This window comes from Pristis pectinata, chromosome 30 (assembly GCF_009764475.1).
Source record: "Pristis pectinata isolate sPriPec2 chromosome 30, sPriPec2.1.pri, whole genome shotgun sequence".
Taxonomy (NCBI): domain Eukaryota; kingdom Metazoa; phylum Chordata; class Chondrichthyes; order Rhinopristiformes; family Pristidae; genus Pristis; species Pristis pectinata.
The window spans coordinates 13,293,451-13,309,567 of NC_067434.1; the positions used below are offsets into that span (position 1 = coordinate 13,293,451).

The window sequence follows — 16,117 nt, forward strand, 5'->3', positions numbered from 1 at the left end:
CAAGCATCTCTCAGAAAGCCTGCCTGCTACAAAACTGTCTACAATGAGCCTTCCCCATAAACAAGTCTAAACCCCAATGGGGCACAATGGTGCTGTCAATTTTCTATTTTGCCATGGCTACAATAAACCTCTCTCTTCCCCCTCTGCCCCTCCTACCCCCTCGCTCCCTGTACCCTCACCCCCTTTTCTTTCTCCATCCCCCCCACCCACCCTTCAGCCTCTTATTCTCTGTCTGATGGCCAGGGCTGCATCTGCCTTAAACTCAGTTGCTTCATGAGTGTAAGCACTAATCCCAAAGCATGTTGTTTGGCCCTCATCAGCTACCCAGGTTCTAATTGGAATAGAATGGCATTGTCTAATACATGATGAAACCACAATCTCTTTATTTGAGGAAAGATATTTATTTACTTGTCAGTGTGTCTGCAGTGGATGTCCTGCTGAGCCTTTGTTGGCTTTCATGGGAACCAATTCCTGTCTCTTTGTCCCTTTGTTTAGTAATCAAGCAATTCGCATGATGGAAAGACGTGAGAAACCAACGCCTGACATGTTTGGGGAGCTTCTGCAGAATGCAAGCACAATGGGTGATCTTAGGAACTGTCCAGTATGTGTCAATTCACTATTGTTTCTCATTAATTGTGTTGGTTTAAATTCAAAGGAATTCTGCACTTGGATGTTCGTACCTTAAGGATGCAGGTGTTGAACGTTTTTAAGTTTATCCTCTAATGACACATCTATTTCACAACCTGCATCAGTGCAAAATAATTTTCAAATGAATTGATGTTTCTAGTTCTGTGGGTTACAAGTTGAATAACAACAAGACAAAAGCCTGTGAGTGGTAGTTTGCTTCTGTATAGTTGGTTGAAAATTGCTTCTGGATTTTTGGTTGCTTGCCCTTTATGGTTGGTTGGGAAGATCTGCTCAGGTCAGTGATCAGAATATTCCATTTTTGGCCTGGGGACATCCAGTTCAGTGGTTCTTCACTGCAGACCACCTTCCAGTTGATTAGCTGGCCACATTTAGCATCTTAGTTTTGTTTACTTGAGAGCTGTGAAAAATGGACAAGAAAAAATTTCTGAAAATTATTATTAAAGCAAATGAGACAAAACATTATAAATGCATTTGAAAACAAAAATATGTCCAGAATATTAGTGTTTTGTAATGTAATTTAATGAACTTCAGATGATCTTCGACTTAAGAATTGTTTACTTGCATTGTAGCATCTTTGCTTTGTTACTTTGCTGCAATGAAAGCTGTTCAGTCCCCATTTAAAGATTTGTAGGTATTCCTTTGTGCTAAAAATGTCCAGCTCCATGGTGATATTTGCTTCCATTGGAAGACAGAGTGAGAATGTGAATAGAATCTCAATGACTGCAGTTCATTGTTGGAAGTGAAAAATTCAGCAGTGACTGCAATCCTTTCTTGCCTGCTGCCTGGACTAGAGTGTAAGAGTGATGATAAAAGAAATATCAGTGTGGGACCTGGTCTATTAATTTTGTTCAGATTACTAAAGTGTTTTCATAAACAAAATGCAGTTTTAGCATTTGAAACTAAAATGATCCTGTGGGAAAAGTATTGTTTTTCAATTGCTTTTCTGTCTAATTTAAGCAAATCCCTAGGTTGCTTAATTTTATTAAATAATATTCATTGTTAAATTTTCAAAGATAAGACTTTTTCTGTAATAACTTTCCCAACCATCTGTAAAGATTTATTTGAATGTTTTTATTTAAATATCTAGATATCTCATTTTCCTCCTTTCTCCCTCGTTTCTAATTTCTCTCTTCCCCTAAAACAATTAGCTGACTATGCTGGTCTGGGAGTCAACTTGATGCTAAGTACACTTATGGCATCGGACAAGGGCCATTGCTTTAGATTCAGCTAGCTGCTTATTATTGTAAAGCACACCACTGTTTTAAATAAAGAATGGTTCTGGGTCTACTCCTTGGTAATGTCCATCGTAGGAAAACAACTAGGTTACACTTGGTTTTATGAGCTTTAATGGTGTGTTTTGTGCAGTGCTGCCTTTTTGGCATCAAGCGATTGTATTGAAGCCAATAAAACTGATGAGTGCTGAAGGTGTCCCTAAATGTCTCTGCATTGATTATAATCTTTTCCCCAAACATAGTAAGCATTTTTTTAAATAAAGTTTTTTTTTCTAATCTTATTTAGATTGATGTAACTGGTCTGTTGCTGAAAGTTAGAAATTTGTGTTTTCTGTATGTTAATCCTGAATGAGTACTACAGGTAATTTAATTCTGAGGTATGGAGAGGAGTGGGAAAATAAGATAAGATATCTTTATTAGTCACGTACATTGAAACACACAGCGAAATACATCTTTTGCGTAGTGTTCTGTGGGCAGCCTGCAAGTATCGCCACGCTTCCGGCGCCGTCATTGCATGCCCACAACTTCCTAACCTGTACAGTCTTTGGAATGTGGGAGGAAACTGGAGCACCCGGAGGAAACCCATGCAGACACAGGGAGAACGTACAAACTCCTTACAGTGGCTGGAATTGAACCCGGGTTGCTGGCGCTGTAAAGCATTACGCTAACCGCTACACTACTGTGCCTGCCTATAGCAACTGGCCCATGGGTAAAAATGCATAGAAACTCTTAACAATATTTTCAGATAAAAATCGCTGAAGTTATTGGTAGTCATTTTGATACTTGGCTTTTTTTTTCTGGTCATTAGCTCAGTTAATCCAAAATGGGAGGTTACCCAAATGCATGCCAAATCCTGAAATTAGTGTGAAATTTTTTTTAAAAACCTGCAGATGCTGGTAATCTAAAATAAAAACAGAAAATGCTAGCAATACAGATATGACATTTTTAAAGAGCTTTTCCAGTTTCTAATTCACTATTTCCAATGATTGACTACCAATTAAGAGAAATAATGTACATAATATCAGTGAATGCAAAACACTAATATCAGGTATAAAAACAGAAAATTCTGGAAATATTCAACTGGTTAGGCACCTCTGTGCAGAGAAAAGTAGCGGTACTGTTTCAGGTTGAAGATCCTTCTTCAGAACTGGGCCTGAAACTGGAAAGGCTCTTTTTTTAAAAAAAATGTCATGTCTCTATCCCTTGCCGGTTGAACGTGTCCGTGGTATATCACAGTGAACCAGAGCCCTTGATTGATCATAGTAACCTGATCAGTAGAAGTTGCAAAATTAGGTATTACATGTTTCAGACTGAAAATTGGGAACTCTTTTCCATTTTTCGGTGAATTAGTGATGAATTGAAATCTAGAAAATGAGTAAGGCTTTGGCCTTTTCGCATTGCTTGAATTGCCACCAAACTAAACTTTTGAGACATTTAATATTTGTGATGGCTTTTATGACTTGCTTACATAAGTCCAAGATGTTATGAAGTACAGATAGCAAAGCATCTTTACAAACAAATAAATTTATATTGAAAAGTTTAAAAACTGCAGATGCTAGAAATCTGATATAAAGCAGAGCTTAAATTCAAAGTCAGTTAATTTCAATGTATAATTTTTGATTTTTGCTGTTATGCAAGTTTTTCAGGTATTCTATTAAATATGAGAAAAATGGTAGGAATCTCTATTGTAATTGCACAAAGCTTTCAGAATATTAATCTTTCATTAATGCAAATTACTGTAGCTTTATTACAATGTTTAATTTTTCTTCAGTGTTCATAAATGAAACGCTATCATCAGTGGAGCTTCCAGACAGATTAGAAGCAAGTTTGGCAGGCTGACTATTTAATGAACTTCTCCCCCACCCCAATCAGACAGGACACCAATCTCATCTACTACACTCAGTTGACTTGGCAGATTTGCGTTGAACCTAACACTTGTTTTATAGCTCAGTTCTTTACTAAGCTGTTGGGAGTACTTTTTTTTGCTGCCCTCCTGTAGCTTAACAAAGGGATAATATATTACATTATATTATATACTTCAGTTGTTTAAGCAGAACATCACTTAACTACCTTTAGTTGACCTAATCTAAAACTAATGGGTATACAGATGGAAAACGAAGTTATATTTCTTCTTTTACTCCAGTCCCCTTTCTTGCCTGTTCATTGTCATCTTTTCTTGATTGATGTGATTGGGAACTTGCCATATTGCTGCAGTGAACTTGGCAGCTGACTACACTGACACTGCACCTGTTGGAGTACAAGGCTGTGTTACGTGTTGTGCATATTAAACTTTCATCTGCGGTTAGCACCTCACTTTGTGCTTCCATTACTTGGTGGTTATGTCAGTTACCTGAAAATAACTTTATTTAAAAAAACCTCTTTATTTTTCTTTATAGAGCAATTGTGGTGAGAAGATTAGAATCCGCAAAGTATTGATGAACTCTCCTGAGATAATCACCATTGGTTTGGTTTGGGACTCGGATCATTCTGATCTTGCTGAAGATGTCATTCATAGCCTAGGGACTTGCCTCAAACTTGGAGACGTAAGATGATTATCACTGTTATTACTGGATGTAAATGAAATGCAAATGTTTTGGTCATAATTTTCCAAAGCTCTCCAAACTCAAATTTTTGATTGTAGATGTGTTGAAGAAGGGAGAATCCAACTTGGCAAAGGTCACCTGTTCTGCACGTTATAAGGAAATTAGCTGGAAATTTTCATGGAGAATTGATTGGTCTAACTTGTTCCAGTGCTCAGCAAAGAAAATCAATGTAGATGGGGATAAATGGTCATGTTTAACTTGAGAATTTCTTGGGGCTGGTCGCCTGATGGTTTATAGAACATCTGAAAGTGTTGTATTTAGGGACTTCCAAAGGTACTTGAAGGTCCAAGGTAAGAGATTATCAAAGAATTGGACATAAATTCCCTCTCCCTCTCCCCCTCCCCCCCGGATGTGACAAGTAGCATTGCCTAGATATTTGTCTGAGTGTGTCAACTTTTTGCAGAAGTATTTATGACTTGAATGAAAGAATAGAAAGTTGTACATTAATGTGTGCAGGTGACCAGGTGACTTTAAGAGATTCAATAAGCTGCATGGATGGGAGCAGAAAGTTGCAGAGGCACAAACTATAATTGAGTGAATGTGGAGTTCAGTGTGGTGATGTGTGAGAAAGACTAAAAGGAACATTTTGTTAATGGTGGGATCTATTTCTCTGAACTACAACAGTTATTTTGGCAACAGGAGGGTACTGATCTGTTTCTTCGGAGACTTCAAAATTGGGTAGAATAGTAAATCCATTTGCTGCATCAGGTACTTGCTAAAATCCACTATACCACGTTTGTAAAACATTATGCACTGCTATGAGTTGGTGTTTGATTTCAGACCTACTAAAGGTAAAATTTCAGCGAATATGGAAGGAGTTGGACTATTGAGGTTCACTGTTTATGGTTAGACTGGATTTTATTTGAGGTTTGCATCTATAAATGTTTCATATATTTTGTCAAATTTCAATTCAGTATTTGAAGAAAGAATAATTGTATGCAGGGCTATCTTTGCACATAGTTGTGAAGCTTTGTTCTTGCTGTTGCATTTATGTCATGTGTATGTGCTATGTTGAACTTCTGGAACTTGTAAGTCTGGAAATGCATTAGACTTCTCTGTAAATTGTAGCTCTCTTCTAGAACGTGTAAATAAATTAAATGACAAATTAACAGAATAACTTGCCAACCACAGCAATAGTTGTAACTACTCCCTCTTAGTTGTCACTGTGGTTTTTCTTGAGTACATTGAGTACATTTTCCACGGGCCACTGTCAGCTATCCCATGTAAATATAACAAAGAGCTGAAATACTTTACAGTGAATTATATATAGCTCTGTGTACTAAATGATCTTTGTGCTATTGGATTCACTGTAAAATAACATAACACCCAGTCTATAGTTATAATGTCACTAACGTCAGTCCATACTCATCATCATTTCAGTCTTAAGTGGTTTACCCTTGTTTGAATCTGTGGTCCCTGATTCCATACTTCTCAATATATACAGTGTATTTATGTCTTATGATTTTATTAATGGATGATGTCCTATAAATCCAATTGTGTATGTTGTAAAATGTTCAAGAGCTTTGTTAACCTGTAATATGTCCTGGTTTTCATCAAGATCACATCTGGAGCAAATACAATACCATGTGGTCCCATCTAAGACTTTGGCTTGCATGTAAAACTGCCTAATTTGTTTAATTCCAAATTGTTTAATCAATATTTGCAGTGTTCACCTGCTGATAAGATTAAGAAACATCATTTGTTTTCTTTTAAAAAAAACTAGATATTAACTAGGATGGCTTAGAAATCTCTCACTATGGTAAGCAACGGTTGGTTTAAAAATAGTCTGTCACAATTCCAAGCTCCAATAGATATCCTTTTATTTTACAGCTATTCTATCGAGTGACAGATGACAAAGCTAAGCATACAGAGCTCTATTTGGTTGGGATGGTGTGTTACTATGGTAAACACTATTCTACCTTCTTTCTCCAAACAAAGATCCGCAAATGGATGTATTTTGATGATGCTCATGTGAAAGAGGTAGGTTCTCGTTTCCTAAAATATCACAAATTTTTCACTGTAATCTAGTCTAGGAGTTATTCTTATTACTGGCCTCAGTGACTGATTGCTTCAGGGTAGACAATAATAACAGCACATGATTAATGTGGACAGCCTTTTCTTTGGCTGTCTAATGCTTAGCTCATGTCTTTGCTGCATCCATACCTGGTTTAGAATGGTGTTTTGAACTGGGTTTTCTGGCAGTCATATCTGAATGAATCTTTCTAGGAAGGAACTTTTCCCAGATTCTGAAGCTGTTTCACTTTAAAGAGGATGCAGTTTTTAAATGTGGAGATGTCAGAACAGCAGTTCTGTGAACAACACCATTCAGTTCTGAGCCACATCTCAAATGCTGAGATATGTGTTGTTATCCAAGTTTGCCTGTAACAATGCAGCCTTTCTTATTCTTTGTTAGTAGCCTTTGCACTCTCCACTTCATTGCTACATTCAGCTCCAAGCTGAGATTGCCAAACGAGGAAAGTGCTGCTTCCTGCTACCCTTCATTAAAGATCTTTCTCCCAGAATCCTGATCTCAATACAATCAGATTCTGATTGCTACTGTTGCAGAGTAAACTGCTTCAGTTTCCTTACCACACTTAGCTACAAGTAAGTTAGCATGTAACGAGGCTCAGCACAATTTACAATTTATGAAGGCCATGTTTATAAGTTTATTTGAATTGAGAAACAATTGAAAACTTTAACTGCTGATGATGCAGTGGAAATTGTACAGTAATAACCAGTGTCACAATTCTAAACGTTTCCAATTTAGATTGGACCCAAGTGGAAGGACGTTGTGACCAGATGCATTAAGAGCCACTATCAGCCATTACTACTTTTGTATGCAGATCCAAGAGGCACTCCTGTATCTGCACAGGATCTACCCATAGTGGATACCCATCCGTACAGCCGAACCTGCTATGACAGTGAAGATTCAGGTAAATATGATTTTTATTATTCATGGTTGATCTAAGATACCTCATTTTGACTGTAGTCAAACTTTAAAGTCTGAATTTTGACTGTAAACAGATTGGGGAAAGAGACCGTATGACTATCTTATTTTGCCTCAGAAGAATTGAAAGAGCTAAATTATTTTCTTTATTTAAACTCTTTGCATTCTTTCCCCATGCCAGTTCTAATACAATGTAATTCTAGTACTAATGCCAGTTCTGTACAATGTTCCTTCCAGGCAATCAGTCAACAAGGCTCTGGCAGATTGCTGGCACCATTTTAGACGTCTGCGTTTTGGAATTTTGAGAGAAATATCAGGAATAAAAATTAGTTACTCCTTTGTGAGGTTGCTGCTGTTTTCTTTTCCCTGCATCATCTAAAATAGGAAGGCAAAGCGTCTGTAAAGGGGTTGCAGGATACAAGTAATGTCTTGCATGTTCTGTTTCAATGCTTTCAAGTCTTGCATCAACCTATTCATTCTTTGATTCAAAATGTTATGTTATAAAGCCTCCATTTAGAGGGTTTTTACATAGCTTAATCAAATCATAGTTCTGCTGTCCTATCACATTGAGTTATGAATGGAGAATTCCCAATCTATGGGCGGAGGGATCTTCTTGAACCATTCTATCTTCAGTGCTGGAGGAATCCAGCATGCAAGTGCAAAAGAATTTTATTGCATATCCAGAAACAGCCGAATTCTAGACATGAGCCAAAAATGACAACCCTTGTCAACAGAGCAACAATTGGCCAAGTTCTATCATCGGAAATATGTTCTGATGAAAGGCCACCAGTCTGAAACTTTTACTCTGTTTGTCTCACCACTTGTATTGCCTGACCTGCTGAGTATTTTCCATCTTTTTTATTATCATGGATATTTATACTTGGGTCAAAATCTTGGTTCTATCTGCCTAATGCTATTGTGGGAGCATCTTCATCACATACAATGCAGCAGTTCAGAAAGGTTGAACAGTGCAATAAATATCAGACCTGCCAATGTGCCCATATCTTGAGAAATAATTTTCTTAAACCTATCATGTGCTGTTATGCTTTTAACTTCTAAACCCCTTGTGAAAACAGCTAGTTTTTCCAGGTGGTCACATTTGTTTATAAGAGAACATTACTCATGCATTCATTTTTTTTCTCTTGGTGAAATTGGATATAACTGGTAGAATAAGAGCACTCTGGACTTATTGTTATATATGTCAAAGTTCCTGATTTTTTTCCATGCTTTATGAAGTATGAAGGTTATTCAGAATGCTTCTTCTGGGATGATAGCTGATCATCAGCCATTTTGCTGTCAGGATTGTAGGAAAGGTTGGAAAACGCACAAAAAAGGCATCGCAGGAAAACACTTAGATGCAAGGTTAGGAAATGCACTGCTCAGTGTGCTGCAGGAATACAAAGATGAGGATGATCCCATTATTTGATCCCTATTTTTGCTGTGTTTACAGATCTCATTTAAGGTTTTTGGGCTGTCCATTTGGCCCATGCTTCCAGTTGGAATTCCCACTGTGATTCACCAATGGCATTATGCTGAAGAAAACAGCAGAATTAAGCTTAATTGTAATGCAAGTTGCGGAGGGTGAAATAAATAGGAGGGACTGCCTTGGAAATGATACATCCCTGGGTGCTGAGGAAGCTGTGTGTCTGTGGAACTGAACCTGTGCAAATGTTGGATGTTTGGGGCTATAAACAGAAAGGAGTGAGAGCCTGGGTGAAGAATTGTTCATTTGCCAGCTCCATCTGCTGTTCATTAGTTCTTCAGTGGATGTCATCTACAGTCATAACTCAAAATAATGTATTAAGACCAGAAACGCAAACATTTCATTGCAGTTGCTTATAGCATTTATTTGTTCATCTTAGAAATTAATGCCTACTGATAATGAGACTGGCTTAGATATTAAAACTAGCCTGTGGAAAATCTTTATGGAGAATTTAGTTAAAAATCTTGGTTTCCCTTTTTTCTTATTTAACTGAAAAAAGTAACCACATCAGATTTATGATTGAGCAGCAATTTCCCTTGAAAGTTGCTGAGTTTGAAAATCTTGTGTCAATTGCAAGATGATTCATGGGTGCTTTTCTGATGTAAAGTAAAAAGACTTGTGTTTCTTCTGCATTCTCATACACATCTTTACCTAAATTGGGGCACAACCATACCCATTTTAATGGCAGGCTTAATTGCCCAGAAAATATTAAGTGCTCTGGACAGTCTTACAGACTTTGTGCTTTTCTTTTGCAGGTAGAGAGCCATCTATATCTAGTGACAGCAGAACTGATTCCTCTAATGAGAGCTACCATTACAAGCACAGTCATCATGAGTCTATGGTCAGCCATTTCTCCTCTGATTCACAGGGTACAGTGATTTACAACATGGAGAATGATACATCTTCTCAAAGCAGCAGGGATACAGGTACTATAAGTTCTAAAATGATGGGTGAGAATTAAGTTTTACTTTAGAAATCATTTTGTTTTCAGGAAAGTAATTCATAAACTAAGATTCAGTGCACAACCTAATAGCTTTTTTTTTTGTTTCTAACAGCTCTGTGTTTAAGCAATAATTTAAATGAAGGATTTATTCTTACCACTGGTGAAAGGGCACAAGCAAGGTGGAGATAAGGATAGGAAGGGGATGTTTGACAAAAATTGTTTATGCAGAGTGGTGCTTCATATTTGGGGTTTTGAAAACAGCTTGAGTGTGTAGGTGACCTCATGCTGTGAAAATATAGTACAGGGAGGGAAGCTTGATGCAGGATTGGAAAGATGAGGTCACTGACTGTGGGAATAATTACAGTCAGAGACAAGCCATTGCTGGTGTTAATAACTGGTGTTAACACTATGAATCATGGGTAACATCACAAAGTATTGGCACCACTGTGTCAGCCAGTCAGTTAAAGACAGCCTAGACTGGGAACAAACTGTCTGTTTCAGCTTCCCATTGTGAATATGATACAAGATCTGTGAACAGAAGTGAACATTCAATAACAGAGGTTTATTTTTAAAATAGGTCTAAAGCAAACTTCTGCCTTTTTGGATACTCAGTGACTTGGAATTTCCTGTTTACTTGGCTATGCCATATTTTCTTAAACTTAATTCACTTTATCTTAAGAAATTGATATTTTGTCCCAGGACATCATACATACAGTGAATCTAACCAACGACCTCCTTTCAAAAAAGGGATTTCTGTGGACAGAAGGCGGAGTTCCAGCCGACCCCGGCGCCCTGACAATCGAGGGAAACCAGAGAAGTCGGATGAAATTCCCATCTGTGGTTATCACAGTGAAGGTGAGGAAGGAAATCTATTCTGAGTTATTGCAGAAATACCATGAACTTGGAAGTGCAGAATTGGTATGGGTGTGGCTGTGCATGCTTGTGAATAATGAAGTTACTGCTCTTGTGCATGCTTATTAGTCTTTGTCTTTCATGTCCAAAATTGTAGGGGAAACGTTGAAAGAGAAGCAAGCCCCAAGAACTGGACCAAAACCTGCTACTAGTCGATTAAAGGACTTAAGAGAAACTGTGAGCAATATTATTCATAACCGACCTTTGCATAATCAAGACCAGGGTAACAGCAAACCCATTCCAGCAAAAGTGGCGGACTCTGTAGATAACGGCAACTTCCGAATGTTAAGTGGACGTTCAAGAGACTGGGAAATGGAGAGCACCAGTGGTGAATCCAAATCAAGTTCATCGAGCAGATCCAAGACCTACCTGTGGAAACCTAAACGCGAGGTTCTTAATATTGACAGTATCTTCACGAAAGAGAGAAAAAAGGCTGGCTCCAGCACACAAAATACTGTAATGTCAGAAGAGAGTGTTAAAGACCCTAACCACAATAAGACTGAAAGTTCAGTAGGAGTTGGAAGTGCTCCTTTGACATTAGACAATACAAAAATGGAAGGAAAAGACATTCAAATCAATAATAATGACAGATATGAGAAGGCTGGGTGTCCAGGTAAAGGTATGCAACAAGTTGGGATCCAAAGTTTGGGAGAAAATGAACGTTTTATTCAGAGAATGGAATCTGGCTATGAGAGCAGTGAACGCAACAGTAACAGTCCAGTAAGTTTGGATACTTTGGTTCCTGATGGGGTCCCAGGTGGAGTGCACAATTCCAGTGTCAATCCTTTCAGGTAAATTGTCGATTCGCTTAACATTTCTTGCTCATATTGAGCATGTGATCTTGTAGGTCAGAAACATAAATTCTGGAAGCACCTTCATTTTACATTAATAACTGTCAACATTTTTAGTGTACTTATTTTCTCTAATATCAGTATTTTTAATTGAGAAATTAAAATAAAATCCAGTAAGCTGGCACCTAGTATTGGACATGAAAATACACTGTTCTCCGTTTAATACCTGTTTGTCCTTGCTACAGAAATCATCTCAATTTATTTCTTTTTCACTTTTATCAATACAGAAATTGATATACCTTGTTAGGCATTTGGGTACTTCTGTGCCTCACAATAACTGTTGATTTCTCTGTCTCTATTTGAAGGGAATCTAATGTGAAGAAAGCAATCATTTCTGGTCCTTCGTGGAAAACTGTTCCCAAGTCCAAGAGCAGCAGTGCCTTACAACAAGAATCATCTGCAGCTGCCAAGAGCTGGGTGAATTTGCAGCAAATTTCCAGTAAGAAAACTTGCAGCATATTATATCATAATGCAGAATGTTTTCTTTCAGATCTCCGATAATTATATTAAAGTTGTGCCATATCTCATTTGTATATAATTTAAAAATGACCATAGCTTTATCACTTTCTGTACTTTTACACAAAATATTTATTTAAAAAGTATTAATTGTTTTGAAAGTGCATGCAACCAGGTTAAAATTGTTCCCAGTCAATTAGGGCATCACTATATTAGTGAGATAACTTTACAATAAAATCTTTGTTATGATTTGAATGAAAGGTATGTATGCACCTTTGAAAAGGGTTGTTTGGCACTTTCAGTAGTGGATAAGTTAACGCATTTGCTTGGCATTACGAATTTATTGAGCCAAATCAGTGATGAAAATTCATCCATTTCACTCCCAATTAAGTGTCCATAATGTACAAGGTTTTTAACATTTTGATAAAAGGGTGCAGTTTTTCTTCCTAAGTGACACTCACTCAAGTTGTGTTCTAAGTGTATAATATGCCTTTGGAATACTACATTAATTTCAGTGGATTAGCCGGTGTCATAGAGTTATTTGAATCAAACATGAAGCTAACCTAAGTTGACTTAAATTTGTGAGCCAGAAGGTCTGAATTAATTTGTGCACATCACTAAAATATACTGATCTAAATAAAATCCAAAATCTTAAAAATAATGTTCTAAGTATTTCTTCATGACCTGTCAATGAATACCTTTGTTTTTAAAGTATGATTTAAAAAAAAATGACAATAAGGGAGAATGCCCCATTTTAATCAATGCATGCCAATTGAGTTTTGGTGAAGAATTATTAATGGGTCCAACGATTTGTCTAACGAGTCTAATCAATTCATAGCATCTCTGCTTGGGCAGAGACTTGTATCGTGTAACTCCATAGTCTATTCATTTTTATATAGAACGAACAGGACTCGGTATCTTCTTGTTTACTATTTCAATCAATGGAGCTGTTGCGGGACTGTGACTTCAGAGGTGGTAACTAACTGTATATCTCTTGATAACAATGCAATTTATTATTAACTGCAACTCCCCCATGGGTTACTGACAACCAAGTGATGCCTTGTGCTTGTTAAATGCATTCCTTTTAAACTATTTAAAATGCAGCCTGGGCTTGCTCCATAGAGACAAACTCTAATTTGTTGTTTTCTGTTTGGCTGGAAAATTGATGTTTAGGATAGATTACTTGGTTGTCACATTTGCTGTCAGTACTGAGCACTGTTGGACCTGGTACATAAAGTCCAGGGTAGTATGCCATCTTGGTAAATGTAGTGGACTTTAACCAGAATTTTTAGTTCTCTTTCCGAGCTAGTCCACAGTTCCTCATTCCCATAGCAAGCATTTTCATTGAGATTGTCTAGTTATGGGTTGTTTAATGCTGCTACCCTTGTTTTCTAGAAATTGGATTCAAACAAATTAGTGTTAAGAGGGAGATGAAGGTTCTGACATGAATCTATTCTGAAGTTCTGCCACTGTTCAGCTGACCTTGTAGTTAGCAATTGTTTCTACAACCCTGATTTTTGTTGCAGTAAGTGAATTTGAGTCTTTTTGTAACAGTCTTGCAATGGAGTTGCTGAAGCTATACATACTCATGACCAGTAGCTGCCAAGGAACACTCCTATGAATTGAGTTCAGAAGGCATGTTGAACATTCTGTAACAGGTCATTAAGGTCTGCTCACTTTGAGCGGATAAAGAATATTTCTAGGGACAGCGACTACTCTCTGATGTCCTCCTCCAGAAAAAATTAAAATGAGTTCACTGACACATTCGCGTTCATTATGTCCATGTTTCAGTTCTATAGAACTATAAATTCTCTGTTTTAACTGCTAAGTGGTAGACTGTTTATTGTAAAAAGGTGTGATCAGGTGGTTCATCAAGGGTTGCTCACTGAAACGAATCAATCCCTATAAATGCAACAACAAACTTTTGCCACCTCTTGAGTATTTTAGTTACTTATCACAAGTATTCTGCAGGAATCAAAACCAGTGGCTTTCCATTTAATGCCGAAGGCTGGAAAGGTGTGTACATGTCATTTGTCCGGCTGACCTGATTTCTGTGCTCCTGCTTAATTTGTACAATTAACTGTCCTCCTGCCAGGAAGCTGACCGCTTGTTTTGGTTTCAACTCCCACGTTTGACTTTAATTTGATTTCCAGATTACAGGAAGGTATTTAAGTTGAGCCACCATGCGTAAGATCAACAGAACAATCAGTTTTAGTGGAGCTGCTCTGACGCAGTGGTGTTTCAGCTGCTGTCTGTCCAATCTTGTTGCTGCTCACTGATTAGGGAATGCTTTTGGTCAGCTTCATGATGTCCTCCTCCAACTTAGTGATGTTCTACCTGTTCAAGGCAGGGTGTAGTTCCCCATTTGTTTCATTTTAATGAGCAATTTATTTTCACGGGGTCATAAAATTAAGATTTGACCACAATAATAACCAATTTCTCTTTTTTTATTATAAAGGTTGTAGTTTGTATTCACCACTTGTATAGAGGTTGAGCCCAGCCACAGATTCTCTCTTAGTCATCAGAACTGGTTCTGAACATTAAAATCTTTCTGTATCATTCACCTTTTGCCAGTTATCTTGATGGTGGTTTAGTTGATGTTGTTAGTGTTGTTATGTTGTTAGTGTTGTTAGTGGGTTATCATCCATAGCCCAAACATTGTGTGTGACAGTTAATTCACAGCAAAAGGTACATGCACCATCTAGTGGAGGAAAACTGCATTAGCTGGTGCTTCTCCCTCATTCATCCCACCTTTCAGCCACCAAGCATCAGAGTGGGGATGCAGTTGCCTTATCTTTGTGAGAGCCTGGATTCACAATGAATAAACTTGACATTTTAGGCAGGATACTTGGAACTAGTATGTTGGATCTATACCATGTAGCTCCACTGTTAAACTGAATCTTTATCAAATAGCCAACGAACAAACTGTGGTTTCACACTTAAGCTGCTTGATAGCATTACCTCGAAGTTGGAAATAAGTATGAAATCCTTTGAGCACATTATATTTGGATGTTTTGAGTTGCAGACAGCTGCTGATTTTTTACCTCCAGATCTTAAACCACTTAAGAGAAAGATACTAGTGTATAGGAAGAGATTTGGAGACTCGAACATTGTCTCAGTTCCCAGCTTGACTATATATAAAAAAAATTCAATTAAGGTTCGCTGACCACTTGATGTACTGTGGCTAGAAGGAGGGAATGGGAGGACATTATTCTTTCCTTGAAGTACAAATGAATACAGTAGCACAAATCATGTTTCAAGACCAAATAGGAATGGTATGAGCATTTTTAATCTCTATTTTCTCCTCTACCCCTATTATTCTGAAGACCTATTATTTTCTGCTCGTGATTTTCAACTTTTTATTCCAATTTTTAAATGAAGTTAATAAAAAGCTTTTAAATTAACTCAGCAATGTCAAAACTTGGAACAGATACCAAGCAGATATTACATACACATAGCAGCTAAAAATAATGTGGCCATAATGACTGATTTTTTTTGATTGCTGGCAGTTCTCTAGACTAAGGTCCTTGAACTGTTGTGATCAGGAACATGGTCTTGCATAAAATCAAATTGGTTGAATGTAGCAGGGTGCTGCAAAGCTATTCTGAGTGCTCCCTGAACCATAGTCTGTCCAGATTAATCCTATATTTCTTTGTGGGCAGTCAGACCTTTATCATAGGGCAATAAGTGCAAACTACAAGGTATGAGTTGGCTATGGTAGATTGGGAAATTGTTTAAAAGCATGGCAGTAAATAAGCAATAGCTTAAAAGAATTAATACATCACTTACAGTGAATGTATATTCCTTTAAGTCAGCAAAAAACAGCAGGAAAAGTGGTCCAGCTGTGGCTGATGAGACGTTAGATCAAAAGAGAGGGCAGTAGGCCTCAGAATTGGGGGAAAAAAATCAAAATTCAGCAAAGGACCATCAAGGAATTGATGAGGAAAGGGAAAGTAGTATAACAGAGTTATCTAGCAAGAAACCTAAAAACAGACTGTGATGGCTTCTATAGATAAATAAAAAAGAAAAGCTTAGACATGAT

General features: G+C 37.4%; 1 protein-coding gene across 6 annotated transcripts in view; it reads left to right on the forward strand.

Annotated features, from left to right (window-relative positions):
• The window catches only part of usp54a (ubiquitin specific peptidase 54a), a 100,699-nt gene that overhangs the window by 63,808 nt on the left and 20,774 nt on the right, over positions 1–16,117 (forward strand). For all 6 annotated transcript variants that reach the window (XM_052041565.1, XM_052041561.1, XM_052041566.1 and 3 more), the window contains 8 exons: positions 496–601; positions 4,277–4,423; positions 6,314–6,463; positions 7,251–7,416; positions 9,669–9,839; positions 10,604–10,711; positions 10,866–11,559; positions 11,925–12,058. In XM_052041565.1, coding sequence (XP_051897525.1) covers positions 496–601; positions 4,277–4,423; positions 6,314–6,463; positions 7,251–7,416; positions 9,669–9,839; positions 10,604–10,711; positions 10,866–11,559; positions 11,925–12,058 — 1,676 coding nt within the window. The remainder of the gene's footprint in view (positions 1–495; positions 602–4,276; positions 4,424–6,313; positions 6,464–7,250; positions 7,417–9,668; positions 9,840–10,603; positions 10,712–10,865; positions 11,560–11,924; positions 12,059–16,117) is intronic.